Below are 25,225 nucleotides of genomic sequence, written 5' to 3'. Positions count from 1 at the left end.
CCATTAAGTAGTTGAATCTGTCAAATTCAAGTGCCTCCTACTCAGTGGCTTTGATGTGTATTGTTCATGCTGTGCTCACCGTACAAGGACAACAGTGCCGTAATTCTGAAATGTTTGCAGAAGCTCTGCACTCAGGTCTTCCGGGAACTCTGCTTTCTCCTCAGCTGTTGGGAACAGGATGTGCACTTCCACCGTGGCGTCTAGAGGGCCCTGGGATGAGGAGATTTCCTGAAAAACTTTCTCTCTAGATGTCACATCAACTTCCTGAACTTCCACTTCCACAATTGCTAGAACAGGTCTGTAAGATAGACAGATGAGCATTAGACACGTCTCAATTAATAACAACTATGTGGTATATTTACTAAGCAGTGGATTTTTAAAACCCACGGTTTTTGCCAATTTTGCTTGCCATATTTAAATGGCAATAATTTTAAATGCAAAATCAGGCTTGTTTTGCATGAAATATTATTGCCCTTTTAAATCTTGTAGGCAAAATCTGCAAAAATCGAGGGTTTTGAAAATCCACTGCTTAGTAAATATACCCCCCCATGGGCCATACTTGCTACTCTCCCGGGATGGCCAGGAGCCTCCAAATAATCGGGTGGTGCTCCCGACCCCCCAGAAGATTGAGCAAGTCTCCCAGCTGGCCCGCACCCCCCTTCCAGCTGGCGTCCGCTCCGCTCCCCTCCGCCGCCCACTTTCGCCTTGTCAGTGGGCGGTTCGGGGGAGCCAATGACGTGATTCACGCTGATATGAGTCATCGTGGCCCTGGCTGCACAATGGCGGTAATCTCAGCAATGTGAGGTGGGGGTGGGCCGCGATCGCGCAGTCACGCCCCCGATCCGCTCCTCCTGCTATGCCGATCTGGTTGCCTCCTCCCTGAGGAGACAGTCAGATAGTCGGCAAGTATGCCATGGGCATAACTACAATAGGTGCAAGGGGTGCAGCTGATATGGGGCCCACCTTCTATGGCAAAGTTACATGTGTTATATACATTTTCACCATTAGGTGGAACACAGGGGCCCTTGCAAACTATTGCTATGGGGCCTTCAAATACCTAGTTACGCCCCCTATTTATTTTATAGTTTTAGCTGATAAATAATATAGTCTGCAGGTAACGCAGAGACTGAAATAAAACAGAGATGACTATATTAAGTAAAATACATTAAACTGTAAATAAAAATATGGCTCATATTAAGAAAAAAAAAAAACTTTAAAATTGATGGCATATGGGGGGAGCACATTAGAAGACTATACTACCAACGAGCATTAAAATAAGACATCCAGCATATTCTCACCTTGTCATAGGTTGTCACATAAATGAATAAAATTTCTTTGGTCTGACAGCCCCACCCAGGAGACATGACTCATTCTCTCTCACAAATCTAATGTTACACAAGGTGTGACATGCATAGTGAGGGCATACAGACTGGAAGTAACACACTTAATGAATACTAAAATGTCTACAATATTATCTCTCTGTGATAATGGTTACCAGTGAAATGTGCCTTGAATATCTCTACATTTCTTTCATCTATTTGATATCTCTGGGCAGTAGGTGTAACCATAAGGCTGTGTATTTCAAAAATAAGTTTTTTTTGTGTAAGAGTCATATAACATTCATATATTTTCCCTTCTCTATAACAGATTCTTGCAATAAATTGTTCATTTGAAAGATAAAAGTAACAATGAGACTCCCTGGCAGTACTGGCCCCTCAGGCAACATATTATTGTGATGTGTGGATTGCTATGAACTGCTGGGATTCACCTGACATCTGCGGCTGGCAGCCAGCCAGATAAAATGTTTGTCGGTCTGACAGACATTTTATCTGGCTGTGTATGCCCAGCATAACTCAGTAAGGTATAGTGCACATTTTTACTCTACAGAAGATTACATGAGCAAAGCACATCTCTATAGGAAGAGAAACTTCAGCATCTCTGTTAAGACTCAGACGCAATAAATAAGCAGCAGTTTCTTGCGCACGCATTAATAAAATATCCTTGTAGCGAACGTAGCCACAAACTAGAAAACACCACATTTTTCACCCCTTGGTAATATACCGCAAGTATTTATAATTAGGCAAGTAATTAAATTATCTATTTTGAACCATTATTCCAGCTACATGCTTACTTATATGCTTACTTACCGTATATACTCGAGTATAAGCCGACCCGAATATAAGTCGAGGTACCTACTTTTACCACAAAAAACTGGGAAAACTTATTGACTCGAGTAGAAGCCTAGTGTGGGAAATGGCAGCAGCTGGTAGTGCTCCCAGTAGTAATTCCCCCTGGTTGTGCCCCCAGTAGTAATCCCTCCTGGTAGTGCCCCCAGTGGTAATCCCCCCTTTCAGTGCCTTCAGTAGTAATCCCCCCCTGGTCGTACCCCCAGTGGTAATCCCCCCTTTTAGTGCCCCCTGTAGTAATCCCCCACTGGTAGTGCCCCCTGTAGTAATCCCCCCCTGGTAGTTCCCCCAGTGGTAATCCCCCCCTGGTAGTTCCCCCAGTGGTAATCCCCCCTTTTAGTGCCCTCCGTAGTAATCCCCCCTGTAGTAATCCCCCCCTGGTAGTGCCCCCTGTAGTAATCCCCCCCTGGTAGTTCCCCCAGTGGTAATCCCCCCTTTTAGTGCCCCCTGTAGCAATCGCCCCCTGAAAATGCCCCCTGTAGTAATCGCCCCCTGTATTAATCACCCCCTGGTAGTGCCCCCTGTAGTCCCCCCCCCCCCCCAGTAGAGAGAGACGTGACAAGAATAAAAAAAAAAAATCACTTACCTGAAGCTCCCGCTCCTGGTCCCGCCGCTGTCCGCTCCTCCGGCCGCTTTGCATGGGAGAGACGTTGTCATGACGACGTGTCTCCCATCACCCACTGCGGGAGCCGGAAGATGGCTCCCGCAGTGGGAGCAGCAGCAGCAGCCGCTGAGAGTCTGACAGACTCTCAGCGGCTGCTGATTACACCAAACACGCAGTTGCCGGCTCCGGCGGCTGTGTGTTTGGCAGTGTGTAGCGCTGACCGAACTCCGTCCGGTCAGCGCTACACTTGACTCGAGTATAAGCCGAGGGGGTACTTTTTCAGCACATTTTTTGTGCTGAAAAACTCGGCTTATACTCGAGTATATTCGAGTATATATATATATATATATATATATAGAGAACTATTTAGATATTTCAATTTATAGCGGATAAGGGCCTGATTCATTACGGATCACGATCGCGGCTGCTATTACGCAAGCAGGTCTGCTGCGAAAATATGCTAATGAATGCTATCACAAAGCCTAGGCACAGCCAACATAGAGATGCCCACTACCACTATCTCACATCCGTAATACCTTGCAGTCCTGCATATACATCGGGAACGTCGCAGTGGCTAATTTATGCACACCCATTCAACGGCGTTCAAACGGACAGGCGCGCCTGTGTTTCTCCTACTACTCCCCCATCACTACCCCCAAACGCTGACGTTCCATCCCTTGGTCTGCAATGTCTTTCTATCTGCGTAGTTGATCGCAGTGCAATCGCAATGCAAACCCACGCACGTGCACTGCGGTGCATTCCACCATCGGCCGATCTGCTTATGTTGTTGCAGTTACGATCCATAATGAATCAGGTCCTAACAGTAGAATTAGGTGGGCAACTTAGAACACTGGTTTCTGACTAGAAAACTACAGGCATTATGAAGTGGTGATGATAAACACTGTCATTAAATTGTCAAAGGAGTAGTTCCCAATTTTTTTCGCCAGGCCCCCATTACAGATCAGGTTTTAAGGATATCTATGCTTGAGCACAGGTAGTTGAATCAAAAATGACTGAGGTTCCAAATTAAAACACCTGCAATCAACCACAGATATCCTTAAAACCTGGAATGTTAGGGGTGTTTGAGGACTCGAGATGGGAATTAAAGTGAATGTATTAGGCACATAATCACATATATTATTATAATTAATGTACACAGATCTATCAGGTAGAATATATCAGCAAGGCTTGAGGTGTATAAATTAGAAAAAGATCGCCTTACAATAAAGCATACAGAATATGAAGTTAAACTTATAAACTTAGCTGACACTCTCAAAGAACTGAGTAAAAAGGAGTTGTCGGTAGCGATCATAAGTCTTATGTGACTATACTTTGTATTCTGAGTTGTACACATCTGTGTGATCACACCACGACCCAGCTGCAAGAGCAGCTGTCCTCTCCATCAGCGACACTTGCACTTATCCCTTTGCTGGGTGCAGAACATACAACTGAAAATGGTGGGCACTGTGCATACACACTACCATTGGACACTGAAAGATAATGATGGAAAAAATGACAAGGGGTAGTCTTCAGCAACTTCAACTGTCAGGAAAATGCTCTACAATAGAAGACGCAAGGGATGGAACAAAGACTGCGAGCAAAAGACCATGTGAGCATAAAACACTTTCTGACAAATACCCAGTAGAACGTACCTGAGCAGAAGTATATGCTTGTGATAATGAGCACTGGCAATAGCTTGACAATAAGCACCTTTGTGAGGAGATGAAATACCGGTAATAGGTCAGCTCTAAAGCTAGGTACACATTATGAGATATAATTCGTACAGTCAACGAACGATATATCGCTAAGTGCATCGGCTTGTGTATACAGCCTATAGGTCTGTAAACGACGTTTACAGACATATCACATCGGCTGTGCAGATATATTGATACATCTGCCTATGTGTACGACAGACCCATATGCCTGCTGCAGTAACCGCCGACAAATACGTCACTACAGGTTCCTGCAGCTAGGCATGTCTGACGGCGGATTGGTAAGTGTGTATGTGCAGAACAGTTACCAAATCGCAGGTTCGGCCTGCCCCCCCCCAATCAATCGTTCAGGTGAGTACCCAGCATTAGGATGAGACGGTGCAAGTATATGAAGCTCAAGTTCAGAAACTCAAAAACAGTTATTGAGTCTTTGCCTGAATAGCTAAAGCAGGTAAAATGGGTGAAAATGAATTTAAGAGGGTGAGCCAGCCAATGAGGTGATGGCTCCTCTGGAGAACAAGATGGGCTATTGGGAATGGTGTGGGAATACTGGTCTCAATAAACTGTCTCAGACAAGTGGTTGTTTGCCAAAACTTTTAGCATTTGCACATGATTATGATTACAAGTTGTCAGATAAAGTCTCCCAAAAAAACTGAAATGGTCCAAGATAGAGGTCCAGCAACTGGAAAGAGAAACTTCAAAGTACAACAGTATGTGTGATGACAAGCAGCAACTACATTTCAGCAATATAGCCCCAAGATATAAATGGAAAAACCATCCTGTTTTAAACCAAACTAGGCAAACCATTTTTTGATTAACCTTGTGTATTGCATTGGGGCATTATCTTGCTTAAACAGAAAAGGGCTTCCCCAAACTGTCAACTACCACAAAGTTTGGAGCACACAATCTTCTAGAATGTAATGGTTTGCTGTATTATTGTTATTTTCCTTCCAGACTACTTTTTATTTTCCATACAACTTTACAGATAGCAGTACGCATTCTGGCAGAACGCTTTCTCTTGGCATCAAACAGACGTAGATTGGTCCATCAGACTCCCAGATGCTGATGCAGAGAACAAGTTTCCACTGCTCCAGAGTCAAACTACAGTTTTTGTGTGGACCTTGCTTGCTTGCTATATACACATACATTCAACGGCCAAGTTCTGTGAGTTTATGTGGCCTTTTGCATTGCAGTAGTGTTGCTGTTGCTCCTAGACAGTGTGTACACTTCACAAAAACGTAATTTCCAGTTGACAACACAGCTCTAGCAGGGCACAAATTTGACCATCTAGCTTGCTGATAAGTAGTGACCACAACTTGGGGTGCTTCTGAAGCCAAACTGCTGCCTATACTGAACTGGGGTTCTACCTTAGAACCAAGTAAGCTCAAAAGGAAAGGTGTGCTTTTTGATAAGGTGGCATCCTATAACAATGAAAAGTCGATGGGCTTTTCAGTACAACCTATTTTGCTAATAATGGACTATAAACATGGAGAATGCATGGGTGTATGCTTGATTTTATGGACATGTACTGTAGTGTGTGTATGTGAATGTATATATATTCTTACTATAATGCTATGTGACAAGAAGTTTGTAAACCCACTGAGAATTCTTTGTATCCTTAAATAATTTTTACTTAAAATGTCATCTGGTTCACATATTTTCTATTGAAGAACAGCAAATATTGAACATGAAAGCTCAATTTTATTACTCATGGTTTTGTTTAAAATATTTTATACATATATTCTGGACATATGCATAAACATAAGTATAAAAATAGAACATATACAAAATTCCATTACATATGTCTTTCTCTATCTATTGCCAGGACATTAAAGTGATCTGTATTATAATGTTCTGTGTACCCTGTACGTACTGTCCTACGTATTGACGTATGTAAGGCGCTGTGGACCACTTGTGGCGACCTATAAATAAAATGTAATAATAATAATAATCTGCATTTTGTCATTAACATGATAGTGTGTTAACCGCTCACCCCTGTACAAGAAAAAAGTGAGCATAATAATGGGAAAAAAAAGAGGACAAAACTCCCACCACTAACATCTGCATAGAACAGTATTTAAAAACAAAGAAATGTTGAAAGTTAAGTAATACACATTTTATACTTTGATTTAAATATTTTTAAAACTGACCATATGTAGGAGAGAGAGTACCTGTGATCAGATGCCGGAATCTCTGCTCTACCATAATACATGAGTGCACCAGGAGTCCATGTGTGTTTTATTTTAGTACTGAAATCCAGATCATTGTCTAGAAGATTAAGGTCTCCAGCTACATGTGGATTTTGAGCACATGTAATAAAAGATGTTAGGGCATGACTGTAAATATGACGTTCTACAAGCAATTTTTAATTGCGGAAGCAAAGCAGGTTCTACCCAGTATGAAAACATGGCACATGCTTACCATTGTAAAATAATACTTTATATCATGGCAATTTGGTGTTTTATCATGGTAATCCAATGCCATGTTGCATTACAGGCAAAGTACATTTCATTGATGCTTGTCACAAAATAACATGCTATAAAGTATTTTAAGCATAGTGTATAGGACAGTTGTCTATACATATTATTTGGATGCTATATGTGGAAAGATCCAGCTTCAACCACTAGTATTATATTTCCAAACTAGAGAAATTTTTCAGTATAAACTTTAATTTTTGTTACTCTGACCAGTACTTGTCTACTTCTTTGAAATCACTGTGACAGAGTCCCACATTGTGCAACTACATCATTTAAAATCATTTAAGGATGTAACGGCCATTCACCTACAATTGTTCCATGCTATTCTGCTAGCTACTTTGAGTGCTTGGCTTGCTTCAAACTGGCCAAGCTGTAGTTAATGACCCTCCCCGGTAAACATGCTATTCATGTATAAGTGCACATTTAAACACTGAATTCCACTCCGCCAGGGGGAAAAGTAGAGAGCAGAGTGGCATGAGCTCAGTGCAGCTATCTAGGACCCTGGCAGATGCAGCCAATGGTCCATACACAATAAGTAACATTTTGTATTTATCCTTACACCACTGAAAACAACTTTTCTGGAAAAACAAATTAATTTAGTTTTAGATGCTGAAGCATTAAAATTGTTAAAGTGGACCCCTCAATGTAAATTTACATTTTATGGCTTAGAAACAAACCAAAAACTACCCATATATAATTGTATGCATTTATTGCTTAGCTTAGCTACTTATTTATGTGCTATAAAATGACCTTCATTTTCTAGTCCCTCCATCAATGTTCTTACCAACAATGTGTTGTGGGTGGATCCTCTTTAAAAACTAAAATATTTGTTGGCTTATATAATAGAGCTACCACCAAGACATGTACATGAAGGTGTGTGGGCTTTACTGCTTTGAATTACTGGAACATTGACTGCAATAATCTTATCTTAACCAAGTAAATAGGCTAGTACCTGATTTCTCAAATGGTAATTTCTTTCTCCACCATAATACTCTGTCCGTCCAAGCTGGGGTTCTGCATTTTTCACTTGTGTCATATGCTTCTGAACCAATGTCATACTTGTAAGTTGGCCCAAAGTGAATTGTACCTTCATAGAAATCTTTAAATATCTATAGAGAAAAATAATGAATATGGTTTAAAAAGGATGCTATCTGATGATAGAAAAATGGTACAATGCAATGGACTTCTGTATGCTTTATATACCAAATGCAAGTTTTATACCACTTATAGTTCTGTATATTGTAAACTTCATGATGGGACTAAAGGTTTCCTTTAAGCTTTCCACAACATAGCTGCCTCAGTGCTGGTGTCTTTCATGCAACACTTGAGGTTTCACCTACAATAATAAACAGTGTATAATACTTTTCTCTTCATACTTATCAAGTTCATAGCAGTTATGTTGCTTAGAACGGTTATGATGTTAATGTATGCTTTTATTGCACATCGTGACTCTCACTCTACATCTTACCTCCATTATCACATAATACAGAGTTTATAATGATACTTAATTCTGTATTACTCACTAAGAGAATGACAGTGGGCCACACAGTCAGCAAGCAGCATTATTTTGCTGATACTTTCTTACTATATGATTGTTTATATGTGCTTTATTTTAATGAGAATGCACCTACTGGAATTCAGATATAACCCTTTCCTGTGACAGTACTAGGTACATTACTTCCATCTCTCCTGGGTGCAGAGTATTTCCAAGTTGTCTCAAAATAAAGCTAAATTAGTTAACCCGTTATCTCTTCTATTTAGCCTTAAGAACTTCAGCTAAACAACTATTTTTTATAAATAACAACATCTAAAGAATATACAATGATTTAGAGTAGGATGGGCCATCACTCATCAACATATCTTAACTAGTATAACTTAGTAATATAATCTGAACAATATAACTAGTCATCTGGCTATACAGTTGCTGCAAACATTAGCTTGCAAGGGAGTTTCTTTTTACGTGAAACTACCAGTATCCTCCTGTTATGTTTCACCCTCATAATGGAACTTGGTAGACCATATTTATAGGGTACTAGATGTACTAACCTCTGGAAAGTGATAAACTACCAGATCCTAACTGTCATGTTACAGGCTGTGTTTGAAAAATGACAGTTAGGAGCTGATTGGTTGGTAGTTTATCACTTTCCAATTTATTACTTTCCAGAGCTTAGTACATCTGCCCCTGTCTTCCCAATGGAGTTCTGTACAGTATATACTAATTTCCTTGGCAATATTGGGAAGTTTGATGATGTATAAACAATAATCATTAGGTATTAAAAAGAATATTAAAACAATACTAGAAAAATCAGAAATAAAAAAAGACCTATTTGTGGAACGTACATTACGGAAATGTAATATTCAAGTAATTCGATGAATTCTGCAATTCTTTCATTTTCCAACCAAACAAAACTGTTTTCAGTAATAACATGCTATGCTATCATGTGTCCTACTAAAACATTTCCATTGTTACGCTAAAGTTACCTGAATGTACTTCTAATTTCTCAATAGTCTGACTGACATGTGAACTTTATCTTCCAGTTCCTAAAATATTTGTACAACCTGCCTTTAAAAAAGTTACATTGTGTGTTAAAATAACAGTATAACAGTTAAGAAACCTGTAAAGATAGTTTTATGTAGCAAAATACATACTTTTCCACAGGACTTTTGAAGTTGGAGCTGATCAAATTCAAACAGTTTTTTCCAGTCCTGACGCTTAATAAAATAAAAAACTTCTTCATATGTGAGGTCCAACCGGTAATTAAAATCACCACACCAGAACACATAATCATGTGAAAATACATTTCTTCCCTGGATTACATTACACAAAAAAACAAAAACAAAAAACATGAGTGAAGATGACTGGCTTTGCAAGGATTTCAACATGTAAATAGCACAAAGTCTAAAATTGTAGTGTCATTCTACAGTATGTAAAATTAAATAAATGACATTTTGCAATTTTGTAATACTTATTTATATATAGTACTGCAAATAAGCGGTTTAAATTTTTTCTATATTTAATTGATAACAAAAAGAACACAATATTAGCACTATTCATTGAAATTCTGAAATACATTCTTGTTGTCTTTGAGTAATGTATTAAAGAAATGAAGTAAAACAAAGTACCAAAACTGACCAAAAGGCATCATATCAAATGATATATATGTATATCGTCAAGTAGTAATGTATTGTTTTTAAGTAATGTATTTAAGAAAAGAAAAAAAAAATACCAAAACAGTACAAAAAGGTATGATAAATATAAGAGAGAGACATAGAAATATATATAGAAACTCTATATACTGTGTATATATATATATATATATATATATAGAGAGAGAGAGAGAGAGAGAGAGAAAGAGAGATACACACACACATACAGATGTGTCCGCATACATCTTACCTCCGTGTGCTACAAGTCGTGTTAATCATAACATGTGACTGCTGCGTGACTCAGTATCGCTGAGCGACTTTCATGTGACTTTTTACTTTCAAATGCGTCTCATTCGAAAAGTGATGCAAATAAGATGCACAAGTGGGTGTATTGGCATGCAAAATACTACGGTACAGTATTTTTAATCAGCAAAAGTTGCTTGTGTGTTCTATTCTTATCGCTTTGTGAATAAGACGCATTTAAATGTAAAAAGTTGCACAAATAGATGCTCAGCACTACAGAGTCATGGCATGGCACGACTTGAAGAGCTGTTTAACGCACAAGTAAGATGTAGATGGACACATCTGTATAGAGGTCAATCCTATTAGTTGCATTTATGGTAGCTTCAGTCTTGCAGATTTTTGTTTGCAGCCCCATAGGGCTGTGTACAAAAATTTGCGAGTCCAGGAACAGATCAGGCCACGAGGATGGAGAGTTGAGCTGTTTTTGGCGCCGTTTCCACACCGTTGCGACTGTAACTAGTACCTTATGTGATTGACCCCATAGGAGAACAAAATAGTGTGGTATAAAAAAGTATTTAAGTTTTAGTAAATAATAATACTATTGCTTAGAAATGGTTCATTGCTCAGTAAATATTACCCTTCTCAAAACATAACTGAATTCATAATTGATAATACAACTTGGAGGAGCCCTTAGGTGACACTGGGAAAACAAAGCTCAAATATACAAAATCTTGCGACATTATTAAAATGATGTAATATTCCTGTGAGGTTCAGTCACCCATAACCATAATAAGCTATATAGCACTCACCAAGGGGAAGCTTATTTTCTGGGTGATCTCTTTGTAATCCTCATTTCGTTCTTTTACTTGGGTTTGACCAGCAGTAAAGTGACTACATATGAAGCAAAAACTTGTACTGTAGAACTGGAAACGAATGGCCACAGCTCCTTTGTTCCCAGTTTTTCCTCCCAAACCAGTCTTCACAGTGTCCATCGCCAGATCTCTGCCAGAAACATGACCATAGAGAAATATACTGACAATGTGGACTGTATTCAGTAGCAAGGGCTCACTATACACCCTGTTACATTATTTTCTATCTGATATTACAAAACAAATATTTAATCTGTGAATAATGTAATTATCTTAAATGACTTATGATGGAAAACAAAACCTTTAAATATAATTTAAGCTTTTTCTTTAATTAGCGAGAAAACTGTGGGCATAAGTTTGGGTAATACGTTGTTTGTATTTTCTATATCTGGATTTATATATTTGTAAATACACCTAATGAGAGCTGCCACTTTTGGAGCACACATTTTATATTTCCTACCTCTAGTTACTTAATTAAAAACATCAGCAAGCCACTCTTCATTATGAAATACTATAAACCTATTCAAATTCAAACAGTTTTTTCCAGTCCTGATGCTTAATAAAAAACTTCTTCATATGTGAGCTCCAATCGGTAATTAAAATCACCATACTAGAATACGTAATCATGTGAAAACACATTTCTTCCCTGGATTACATTAAACAATAAATAAATAAATAAATAAATAAATGGATGAAGAGGGCACGGTCGTTGCAAGAATTTCAACATGTAAATATCACAAAGTCTAAAATTGTAGTTTCATTTTCTGAGTCGCTATTTATAATTGTAGTGTCGGGTCTCTGAGTCACTATTTATAATCATCACCGTTTATTTGTCATGCACCCTAACTTCCACAGTAACTAACAGTCCACATACAAATCACAGAAATACAATATAATTTAACATATCACAACATACAAATATAAATCACATAAGTACAAATATAAGTAACAAATGTACAAGTATAGATTGAAAATTAGAACAACGCAAAAAAAAAAAATGAAACCTAAAAACATTACTACATTGGAAGTAGAGAAAGGAGGTGCAGATAAGAGACTCATAGCAGATTCTGATGAGAATATGTAGTCTATAGGGAGAATTAGGTAATTGTAAGTTGATATTTGTAACAGTATTGGACAGGATCATCCATTCCTTTGTGTCCTGAAAGCTTGCATTGCCCATATACGTGAATGATTTCTGGACAATTTTCTAGGTTTTTTTAAACTACAAATTTGTCCCTGCCTGCAGTGGTATGGCTCATAAATCACTATACTTCTCTGATACTGCTTGATTACACCCAGTGTTCATTTGAATATTGAAAAGAGGAGTGGTGCTACATATACAGTATATTCTGTAGAATATATAACATTTTATTTGTTACGGCATAATATACTTTAGGCCTAATTGAGAGCCACACACAGTGCGGTGTTTACATAGTTGAGTGATCTTTTCCTACTGCGCGTGCACGAAAATCCCTACAACTCCTAAGGCACATACGTTACACAAGTATATGCACAAAGGCGCTGTTGGGATTGAGATGCACAAGTACACAACATTATGTATTCATGTATTTGTTTCCCTAGCAAAAGAATGGTACTGTTCAGAACATTTGCATCATCTATTTATCTCATCCAGATAAGGATCACCTGCTTTTCTATTCAAATTCGATATGTAAAAAGTATTAAATATTTACATATACATCAGTTACAAAAAAACAAAAATGTGATGTTAGCTGTGATAAGAATACTGTACCTGATAAATGGCATATGGAATGGCCTTACAAAAATAAAGAGGCAGATACCCACAAGTTGCCCGAAAGTCAACAATATATATCGATGATTTCTGGAGATGGCCTTCTGTATCTGCTCAGCCCACATTTTCCTATTTGTTGTGCTGTAAATAAATTAAATAGTACGTATATGGTAAATCATCTCAAAGAGTTATGTATTGGCCTTAGATCTATATTATATATACACACACTCACAATATTATATTTATATATATATATATATATATATATATATATATGTATATATACACACCGTATCCAAAAGAAAACTGGCACTCAGAGGAATTAATCAAATGAATCGTGTATTGGGTCGACGTTTCAAGGCCGCAGCCCCGTCATCAGGACCTCATCATCACAAAAGACAATATACAAATATATATATATATATATATATATATATTTTGACGAAAATGTATTAAGGACCATTGAAACAGTGGTAAACACACTTGTATAGAGTGGATCTTTTCTGCATTAATGCTGCCATTGGAGGGTAAAATATATATATATATATATATATATATATGTATACATACACACACTTTACATATACATACACATGTATACACACACACATTCACATATGTACACACATACACAATAACTACAAATTTCAGTGGTCATAAATTAAGCAGTCACACCTCAACTTTTGTGAGTAATAATTTTTGGTTTAATAGAGGGTCGGAGTGTAAATAAATCCAAAAGACTAGAGCAACTGGCAGTCTGGTCTAAACTGTACTTGGGCACTGTACACCTGTAGCAAAGTCACACTGGTAGCATACACTAAATGGTTCTCATTCAGGGTATTTTTTTCTGTGTATTTTTGGTTCTCATCAGTGTATTTATTTCTAAGTATTTTATATTTATTAATTTTGAATCTACAGTTTTTATTTTGGATTATTAGGTTTTTAATGTAAAAAAACTATGGTATATATTGCAAGAGAGTAATTTGCAATGATACAGCTCTCATGTGAAGTCCTGTAGGACGGCTGTGCACAAACACCAGTAAGAACCATCAATAATAAATACAGATATGCATATACCTGTAATAGGATCACCAGAAAAAAGAGAGAAGGAGTGCTACACCCATGTGAGATCTTCAGCTGCCTTAGAATAATAGTATTGGCTTCTCATGGAATGTATTCTCTGTCTGAAGGGCTGGGGTAACTTCTGCTACATTTTTGTTAAAATTCAATATTTGCATATGTGTTCAAATGATGGTACTCTCAATGATTAGAGCTCAGACTATGTTATTAGTACAAGCACTTTGACAAGAGTAGGTCGCTCACATGTGTTGTTTATAATTCCTTGGCATTTGCCGGTAACGACAGTAGTATTGTTAGGGTGCTACTGCATTGTAAATATCTTGTTTCCGACTGTGATAACAGTAAACACCGAACACTGCCTGAAAATAATTAAAGCATAGGGTGCAAAACAACTGCTTAGACATTCAGCTATACAAGCAGGCACTTTTAAGCTTTCAGTTAGACCAAATGGCTGAGAACCACAGAGAACAGCTACCTATAAAGATTTAATAGAGACTGCCCCTGATGCACATAAACAAAATAACATATTACGCAATAAATAAATTGATAAACTTATGCTTCGTTAGTTTAAACCTTAAACCAATTAAATATCATCTGAATAGTCCCTTTAAAATAACTTTAATTTGTAGTTACATTTTTAACTTTTGAGAACATCACTAACCTGGCACTGACAATGTTTCCTGCATTTAGTTCAACCATTTCCTCAAATCCTATGGCGAATATGTCGGGAGGGCTGCTCTGATCACCTAAGAGCAAAACACAAAAATCAATACAATATAAACATTAACATTTTACATTTGCTACTCTATACAAACCTTTACAAATGTTCCTAAGAAGGAAAACAAATAAAAAAATGCAGAAATCTCTAATGCTGTAACTTTTACAGCATCAGAACGGTGCTTATTTTCTTAGCGTTTCACTTTCAGTAGTATGTGTGCACCTATATATACAGTATATATACTATGTTCTCTTGTATGTATATTAAGTGACCTCAGCAGAACAAGCATGGGCATACCTATAATGGGTGCAAGGTGTGTGTTCCATGGGGGCGCACACTGCACACCTTGCACCCATTCACAATACTTAGCTTTCCGTCTGCCGCAAACATCACCGGAAACAAGCGCCATGTTTCCAGAGGTCTGCACCTCACAGTTCCAGTGACAGAGGGGTGGGTCCACCGGTTAGGGAGGAGTGGGTCCAAACGGAGGCTGCACACGGGCCCTCCGCCCATGAGAACAAGGTCCTAACTCTGTAGAAACTACATACCTCTAAACTGTCTCGATTTTGGTAGGACATTCCACATTTGAGAACCTCAAGAGGGACGGACGGTCGCCCAAAAGTGGGAAATTGGTTGGCAGTTTAGGTGGATCGAACAGTTAATTTAGTTCAGATTTTGAATGTTTAAATGCCAGGAGGTATGAAACTGTAGCCTCTTAAAAAGCTCTACAAGTGGCTGTGATAGAGCCAAATGGCAGCCTAAGGTGGAGCTCAAAGAATGGAGGCTGGTAGTGGTGAAATGCTGGCCCTGTGGCTGGATTAACATTGGTATGATGGTGGACATACTGCAGTATAAGTGAGAAGAAACTAGTATACATCACCAATGCAGAAGAATTGCCCATTATTTTCATACTTATTTTTAACTATTTCTAATTTAATATACAGGTTGAGTCTCCCATATCTCAAATATTCCGAAATACGGAATATTCCGAAATACAGAATAATTTGGGCTTGACTGAGATAATGAAACCTTTAATTTTTGATAGTTCAATGTACACAAACTTTGTCTAAGGCACAAATTATTAAAAATAAATTATAAAATTACCTTCAGGCTGTGTGTATAAGGTGTATATGAAAAATAACTGAATTTCATGTATGTACACAAACTTTGAGTCACAAAATTATTGAAAATATTGTATAAAATGACCTGCAGGCTGTGTGTATAAGGTGTATATAACACATAAATGCATTCTGTGTGTATATTTGGGTCCCATTCCCAAGATATTTCATTATGATAAGCAAATATTCCAAAATACGGAATATTACATTATCCAAAATACCCCTGGTCCCAAGCATTTTGGATATCGGAGATTCAACCTGTATTGCAATATTTTATTATTGTTTCTTTTATAGTACACTTCCTAAGACTCATTAATATTTATTTGTATAGCGCCTCCAGGGGGATATGTTGATTATAAGTGACAGCAGCATTACATATGAAGTACTGCATACATAAGAAACACTATGAAAAACTATCTGCTGTCAGATAATGCACAGTAACAATGTCAAAAATCACAATTTTGCAAAGCACAACAAACTACATCAACTGATCCCGCAAAGAATCAGCCACTTAATTGAGTTTGAATATCCAAGAGCAATTAGTTAAGTGCACTCAGCTGTGGTGGTAGCAAACAATCTCTTATTAGCTATTATGTATCTGCATTAACTGCATGGTGGGTGAGCCTACAAGTAGCCAATCAAAAGCAGTTAGCTAGTTGAGCGATGTGCGGTTAAAATACCGTCGGAAGGGAATCCGGTGGTCAGAATGCCGGTGCCTGAATCCCAACACCTGTCAGAATCCCGTCGCTGGTATCCCGACCGCCGGAATCCAGAAGGTAAGTACCGGGGTTAGGGGGAGGGTTAGGCACTAGGGGGAGGTTAGGGTTAGGCACCAAGGGAGGTGGGTTAACTTTAGGGTGCAGGAAGGGGAGGTTAGGTTTAGGCATTCACATATATACACATGTATGTAAGGCGAGCTCAGGGAGGACAGAAACCTCCCGTGGAGCAGAAGGGCAGGGGAGGGGTTAGGGTTAAGCATCGAGGAGGGACGGTTAGCATACCGACAGACAGTGTTGGTATTCTAACCCTGCCAGGATGCTGGCTTCGGGATTCTGACCGCCGGGTTCCCGAATGCAGGCATCCCGTACCCATCCCAGTTGAGCTGCTTGCTCAAACCCTAGTGTAACTTCAAGTTATTACAACCAATACAGCTGCTGAAGGCAGATGTATGGGTGCCGGACTCCAGCTCTGAAAGATCACAGCTTCATGAACACACCCTTACAGTAATTTCAATATGTCAGAACACCCCTTATCTAAGTGTCCCACTATGCTAGTCATAAGGGTAATAAGTGCAAGATGCATCCAGTTCTGAATTAACACATCTTGCATGAGTTTTCAGACCATTTCTTAGCATGCATAGTGTGAAAAAAATCTATATTACCTTACGAAAACTAGCTTATCTCCAACTTTGTATCAGCCCTAAGATTAGAAGCATACTGTTCATCTATAAACAATGTACAAGTGTAAAGCAGCATACACACTGGACGATGTCCTGTATGAACGATATTGGTGAAAAATTTCCCTTGAACTTTCTGTAGTGCAGGACAAATGATATTGGGTGTACACACTGATAGATATCTTTCAGTGAAGTCATCCTGCCATATCTTTGAATTCTTGACGATATCGTCCAAATTGGCCTACATGTACGGACGACCGAAGATATCGTTATCGTCCAGCAGGAGCGTGCATCGTTGGTCGTTCATTGCATACACACGGAACTATATGAACGATATCTCGTTGAACAATATCGTTATTCCTCATATCATTCAAGGATATTGTCTCGTGTGTATGTCCCTTAAGTCTTCTTACTGGTAGATGAGTGGTTTATCTTAGCTGCTTGTTCAAGCAATGGTAGTTGTAATAGAAATAATAAAGAGGGAAGTTGGGCAGTAAGGTACAGTAGAATACAAGGCAGCAGATAAGAAGATACACAAAATTGTATGCAATAGCTGGCATCTATCAATATACTGAAATTAAGGATTAGCAGACAGTAGCATGTACATAATTTAGTGGGCATAAATAAAAACAAACAAATATGATTTCAATTAATTATCTTTCTACTGCAGCAGTAGAGTATTAGTGTGCCCTTTTTGAGACAGTAGTAACATTAATACGTTTTTAAGCAATAGCTTTTAAATGCATGACTATTGAGGAAGGTGGATTTGCAAGTTTTATCACTCATACGATATTGCACTGCATATGGTTTTGCTTTTCCATTTTAAAACTAAAATAAATCAGCACACTCACCCTGAAAATCAGCACATAGGTCCTCATTCAGAGGTAGGCACTAATGCAAGCACCGCTGCAAATTATTTCAGATTTGAAGCTTCGATAAGTTTCAGACTTCCTCTTGTATACTTGCGGAAATTGCAAGTTTGAGTCCACCGGCGGACAGTGCAAATCCGCCGGTGGACTAAAACTCTCCACCACTGGTGCACCATCGTGATCACCTTCAACACTTACGACCCCCTATGGCTGGCGCAGTGTCTCCTTTTGAACTTTCAGCTCACATTACCAATCCACACTCACCCTGTAATTCATCTCACATTACCAATGTACACTCACCCTGTAATTCAGCTCACATTACCAATGTACACTCAGCCTGTAATTCAGCTCACAGTACCAATGCACACTCACCCTGTAATTCAGCTCACATTACCAATGTACACTCACTCTGTAATTCAGCTCACATTACCAATGTACACTCAGCCTGTAATTCAGCTCACATTACCAATGTACACTCAGCCTGTAATTCAGCTCACAGTACCAATGTACACTCAGCCTGTAATTCAGCTCACATTACCAATGCACACTCACCCTGTAATTCAGCTCACATTACCAATGTACACTCACCCTGTAATTCAGCTCACAGTACCAATGTACACTCAGCCTGTAATTCAGCTCACATTACCAATGTACACTCACCCTGTAATTCAGCTCACATTACCAATGTACACTCACCCTGTAATTCAGCTCACATTACCAATGTACACTCACCCTGTAATTCAGCTCACAGTACCAATGTACACTCAGTCTGTAATTCAGCTCACATTACCAATGTACACTCAGCCTGTAATTCAGCTCACAGTACCAATGTACACTCAGCCTGTAATTCAGCTCACATTGCCAATATACACTCACCCTGTAATTCAGCTCACATTACCAATGTACACTCACCCTGTAAATCAGGAATTCCAGATAGTTGGGGAGCATCAAGTAACCAGTCTGTGAGCTCACTTGTACTAAGGATATTGCTCCGGAACTGCTTTCCTCCATTTACATTCCAGGTTCCCATGGCAACACGAGTCCTTTTAAAATTTGTAAACTCAAACTGGCGTTCTGACATGGCTTTTAAAACACTTGGATTCACTGTGGAATTATACAGACATTTGTTATTACTTATGTGAATAATATAGCCGTTTTACCTTAAGTTATGTGTCACCTTCTCTTTATTGCCAGTTGTGTTTGTAGTACCTACATTTTACTAAATGCTTTACAGAGAATATGTATTCACATATAGTCCGAAAGGAGATTACAAGCTGTATTCACTACCACACATCATCACTAGAGTTACTTTTGCTATAAGCCAGTATTTGTTTGCAGTGTAAGCAGAAACCAGAGCACCCAGACACAAGCGCCACCACAACAAGGAGAACATAGAAACTCTACACAAACTGGGCCCTAGTTGGAATCAAACCCATGACCCAAGCAAGTGCTGTCAGGCAATGCTAACCTCTGTTCCACCTTTTGAATGTATTGATTTCTTTGTCATTAGGTATTTCCTCAATAAATAAGTCTCATTCAGTGAAGGAAAAAAAGGCATTTGATGTGATGAAAAAGACATACAAGCAACATGGCTCCATATTCCGGATTATTGTTTTGATAGTCAAATAAATGTTGGTCTATTCTGTGTTCGCACATTCTATTCAGACATGACAATATTCTTATAACCTACATATTCATTAAGGGTTACCCAGAGATGGAGCATCTATCAGACATGGGATAGATGTACTAAGGGTATACAATCGGGATGCCGGCTTCCTTAATACCGGCAGCCGGCTTCCCGACTGTCATATCCCGGGGAGGGTGAAATGCCGATTGGGATTTCCAGCGTTGTCGGGCTTCCGCTGCCGGGAACTCTGCTGTGGTCGGCCAGGCGCTGCCGGGAATCGAACCGCCGGGTATTTCATACCGATTCCGTACTAAGCCTTGGAGAAAGATAAAGTGGATGGAGATAAAGTGTCAACCAATCAGCTCCTAACTAAATATTAGCATCTAACTAAAAATGTTAGGTATAATTCAGAGTTGCACGGTTCAATCACATCTGCAGGAAATAAATGCAGATCTTCACCTGTATTCAGATTTGGCTACATTGCCTCAATACAACCACATCTGAAAGTAACCATCATCACCATCAGCATTCATTTACACCTATCCTTGGTGTAAGAGAGGTCTGAAATCAGGAGGAACTCTGGGGGTCATTCAGACCCGCTCGCGAGCGCAGGACGCTCGCAAGCGGGTCAATGTTGCCCCACTGCGCAAGCGCACGACGGAGGGAGTTCCGTCGTGCGCATGCGCGAGACCCGGATAGCGACGGGCTCTCCGTCGCTCCGGGTCTCGCACCAAAGGGGGCGTGCTGTCGATGTTGATTGACAGCACGCCCCCTTTGGTGGGCGTGCCGGGGGCATGGCTGCCATACGGAGGCATTCCCATGGGAACGCCTACCGTCTGAAGCAGGCCCCACTGACATCACTAGTCACTGTCAGTGGGAGTGATTTTGGCTCTAATAGAGACAAAATCACTCCAGGGCTTGCGGCAGCGAGACTCTACCGCAGGCTCTCCATCGCAAGCCCGATGGTCGCCATGGTCTTGACCATCGCGACCATTATCATGGACGCTCGCATAAGCTGTGGGTGGTCACCCACAGCTATGCGAGCGTCCAGGAGGATGCACCATTTTCATGGAGGAGGGCCCTGATTCAGAGCGAGCGCTCTGGTCAGAGCGTTCGGCTCTGAATCAGGCCCTCTGTCTACACTTTGAATAGCCAACAATTCCAGCTAAAAGCACATGGACCACTTACCCTACATGTGAATTCTCGGTGCCACCAAGTTACACTCATTTAGCTGCAATGAAGATGTAGCTGAGATATCCCTAGATGCTGTGTGTGCAGGCCCTGACCAGAGATTTGCTCTAATGTAATTATTGCTGTGCCCTGATGGAACAGAGTCTTGTATTATTAGTGGCTTTGCACTTGAATTGTTACATTGTTGTCTGTTCATTTGTTTGACTATTTCTCCTTTATCAGCCACACATGTTGGCCCCTTCCTTCTCACTTATGTCTAGTTTATATGTTTCTTGTTATAATTTTTAAATGGGAGATTAGGAACTTCTGACCCTTTTATTTATCAGTTTGGGCAATTAATTCATTGTACAACCTGTACAATTCGGACACTTTATTTGATAATCTCTCCAAAAATAAAGGGAACATAACACTAATGTATGGAAAGCAGAATAAAAAGACTTCTATTTATTCTGCTTTCCATACATTAGTGTTATGTTCCCTATATTTTTGGAGAGATTATCAAATAAAGTTTCCGAATTGTACAGGTTGTACCGTATAGTGTGCTCCATTGTTGGGCACTCATCTCTATTTTCTCCTTTTGGTCTGATGAGAGATCTGTCTGCAACTCTGAATCAGCCCCTTAGTATTCTAGAGTTCACTATGCTAAAAAATCCTTTCCTAGGGTGCTCCTGGGGGTTTCACTTAGCCCGGGTGCATTGTTTTCCTGACCTGCCATGTTCCCTGAAGCCTTCAACAGCCCAGTGTTTGTCTTATGTATATTACTACTGGGATTTTGTCATGATCCAGGCAGTCGAAATGCTGGCGTTCAGAATGCTAGTGCCGAGAATCCTGACAGCTGAATCACGACGGTAAGTATTGGGGTTAAGGGGAGGGTTGGAGTTAGGGTTAGGCACTAGGGTGAGGGTTAGGCTGTGGAGAAGGAGAGGGTTAGGTTTAGGCTGCGGGGGAGAGGGTTAGGTTTAGGGGTAGCCTACTTACCGGTAGGTGTCGGCATTGTAACCCAGTCGGGATGCTGGCGTCGGGATTCTGACAGCCTGCATGCCGTACCCAACCCTTATCATAACCACTGGCATGTATCAGCCAGACATCATTGTTGTCATTGCCCCAACCCTGTGAATTCAGATGCGCAAAAATGGTGCGCTTGTTCAGAATACCAATGAATTTCACCAATTTTAAGGCAACAAACTTGTTCTCTAAACAAACTCCCCTAATTCCAATTTATGGTTTTAAATTTCTATATGTCGACACCACAATTGTGACAGGTTCTGAATGTCGACATTTAACACGTCGGCACCGGAATGTTTACATAATGTTGTTTTTTTTGCATATTTTTAGGTTTAGGCTAAAATAAACAAAAAAACATATGTTGACATTCTGGACATGTTGACATTTTAACCATGTTAACTTTTTGAAAGTCAACATTCAGAAAGTCGACCTTCTGAATGTCGACTTTTCATACCACATCCGGTTCACCCCTACTAAATAAAACTGTACACTACAACATTTTACACTCTAGGTAGAGTCTACTTTAAACTATTATATAAGTTATATAAAAATTGCCTTTGGAAATTGTAAGCATACTATTGCCTATTAAAATGAAACCAGAGATATTACCTCAATGCAGTAATACTGCCTATACAGTGCATCCGGAAAGTATTCACAGCGCTTCACTTTTTCCACATTTTGTTATGTTACAGCCTTATTTCAAAATGGAATAAATAAATTTTTGTCCTCAAAATTCTACACACAATACCCCATAATGACAATGTGTAAAAAGTTTTTTTTCGATTTTTGCAAATTTAATAAAAAAAAAAAACCTAAGAAATCACATGTACATAAGTATTCATGGCCTTTACCATGAAGCTCAAAATTGAGCTCAGGTGCATCTGTTTCTACTGATCATCCTTGAGATGTTCCTACAGCTTAATTGGAGTCTACCTGTGGTAAATTCAGTTGTTTGGACATTATTTTGAAAGGCATACACCTGTCTATATAAGGTTCCACACCTGACCGTGCATGTCAGAGCACAAACCAAGCATGAAGTCCAAGGAATTGTCTGTAGAGCCTCGAGACAGCATTGTCTCGAGGCACAAATCTGGGGAAGGGTACAGAAAAATATCTGCTGCTTTGAAGGTTCCAATGAGCACAGTTGCCTCCATCATCCGGAAATGGAAGAAGTTCGGAACCACAAGAACTTTTCCTAGAGTTGGCCGGCCGTCTAAACTGAGCGACCGTTGGAGAAGCAATAGCACTTCTATTAATTATGTGAGTAACAAACAGCAGGTTTTTATATGCATGAATAAACCTGGTGAGTGCCCCATTTATTAATTTATATATATATTATATATTATATATACAGAGAGAGAGATTAATATATTACTGTAACTTTTTGATGAAATACTATGTTACTGTTGTTTTTCTCTGCAATTGTCATACACATTTTACCAAGTAGATCGGAGCTGTTCGTTAACATCCGTCCTTTGTCTGCATAACCATCACTGTAGAAATCCCCCATGAGCAGTAAATCGATAGCCTCTTGCTTTGCACCATCAAAGAAGTTTGTCTGAATGGTTCTGGAAACTGTACGGGCTCCGTCTTTGAGTTTTCCAACCTGTATCGAAATAATTATACTGGTAGGTTAATTGGCTCCCAACAAAATATAACCCTAGTGTACATGTGTGTGTGTATGTGACAGGGAACATAGATTGTAAGCTCACTGGGGCAGGGACTGATGTGAATGGCCAACTATTCTCTGTAAGCGCTACGGAATATGTGTGAGCTATATAAATAACTGGTAATAAATAAATAAATAATTAAAGTCAAGTGATCTCTAGATTGAACACAAATCACTTAAATAAGGATAAACTCAAATTAAAGTGGAGCTAGGGCTGCACAATTATATTTTATATGTGCAGTCTTGTATTTCTTTGCATGTCAAAATAGCTTTGTATGATCAGGAGATCACTTTGCGTTTGTTACTGGATGTTGGCATATCTGTTAAAGTCAGTTTCACATATTGAGTAAATATACTGTCCTGTTAGCAACAGTTTGTGATATGGCAGATATTTTACCTTATCCTGTTACCCTGTTATATCTCATACTAATGAAGTTAAAAAAACAGAGCCAGTTACTATAATTAATTATGCAATATTATCTCAGTATACATAACTCTTATGAAAGCAAATTATCTTATATAAATCAAATACTAAAAAGTTAATCAAATCCAAAAATATTTGAAGTGACATTATAAGCATCAGACTCACACTCAGCAATACCAATTAAGGTAGGTGGAGCTAACTTATTTTATATTCTATGTGGTCCGGTTAGCAGCTAGGTCCAAATGTGTCATTCCAAAAAGTCACATCGTAGCCAGCAATATCGCTAGTTTGTCCTCACATCCCATAGAGGTGTGCAGGAAAATTAGCGTTGTTGAGCCTACTGAAACAGGCAAATATGGTGCCAGACAGTGTGGTTTAATTTTCTCAGAGACTACTGATCTCCAGGGATTTTTACCCACAGCCATCTATAAGGTTTACAGGGAATGGTGTGTAAAATAAAAAAAACATCCAGAGAGTGGCCGTTCTATGGACAAAAAGCGCCTTGTTAATGTGAGAAGCCAGAGGAGAATGTCCAGACTGCTTCACCACTTGCCTGGTGTGGCCGCATCCGATGTGACCACTCAGAAACGCCCACTGGGAAGCTGCTGGAAGATTATCATCCAGCAGCTGCCAATATCAGAGGGCTCTCTGGCCCTTCTGCAAATAAAATCGGGTTGGATAAGTTCTAAATAGATGCTCTTGACCTAATTGGATCATAAAAAACCTGACAACCTCTGAGCGTTTTTTTGAAAAAATATTAGCCAGTTATGTGGTTAAAGCTGACAAGAAGGAGACAGTAAATCAAATAACCATACCTTACAACACATCTCTGAGCACACAGCACGTCAAACCTTAACCTAGATGGGCACCAAGCTGCATTTCCATCAACCAAAAACAGTAAAAAGAAAATGGCTACAGTGGGCACAGACTGACCAAAATTGGTTCTGACGAATCTTGATTTCTGTTGTGACATGTAGATGTAAGGGACAGAACGTTGCATAAACATCATTAATCCATTCTGCCTTGTGACAACAGCTTAGGCTAACGGTGGTGGTCGTGGTGTAATAGTGTGGGGAATATTTTCTTGGCATACATTAAACACCTTAATACCAATTATTCATCTTCAAATGCCAAGGCCTA

The 25,225-nt window shown here is 39.2% G+C and overlaps 1 protein-coding gene across 1 annotated transcript in view; it reads right to left on the bottom strand.

Moving 5' to 3' along the window:
• SYNJ2 (synaptojanin 2) overlaps positions 1 to 25,225 on the bottom strand; it is a 215,307-nt gene that overhangs the window by 27,172 nt on the left and 162,910 nt on the right. Inside the window, exons 11-19 of the mRNA XM_088457429.1 lie at positions 23,433 to 23,598; positions 19,082 to 19,273; positions 14,730 to 14,814; positions 12,989 to 13,129; positions 11,179 to 11,371; positions 9,629 to 9,787; positions 7,932 to 8,088; positions 6,674 to 6,791; positions 80 to 298 (exon numbers count right to left, since the gene is read on the bottom strand). Of these exons, the coding sequence (XP_088313555.1) occupies positions 80 to 298; positions 6,674 to 6,791; positions 7,932 to 8,088; positions 9,629 to 9,787; positions 11,179 to 11,371; positions 12,989 to 13,129; positions 14,730 to 14,814; positions 19,082 to 19,273; positions 23,433 to 23,598 (1,430 nt within the window). The remainder of the gene's footprint in view (positions 1 to 79; positions 299 to 6,673; positions 6,792 to 7,931; positions 8,089 to 9,628; positions 9,788 to 11,178; positions 11,372 to 12,988; positions 13,130 to 14,729; positions 14,815 to 19,081; positions 19,274 to 23,432; positions 23,599 to 25,225) is intronic.

The sequence above is a fragment of the Taudactylus pleione genome, unplaced genomic scaffold (assembly GCF_031769625.1).
Source record: "Taudactylus pleione unplaced genomic scaffold, aTauple2 ptg000760l, whole genome shotgun sequence".
NCBI classification, from domain to species: domain Eukaryota; kingdom Metazoa; phylum Chordata; class Amphibia; order Anura; family Myobatrachidae; genus Taudactylus; species Taudactylus pleione.
The sequence above is the reverse complement of the archived record's forward strand: the minus strand, read 5'-3'. Positions and strand labels throughout refer to the sequence as shown.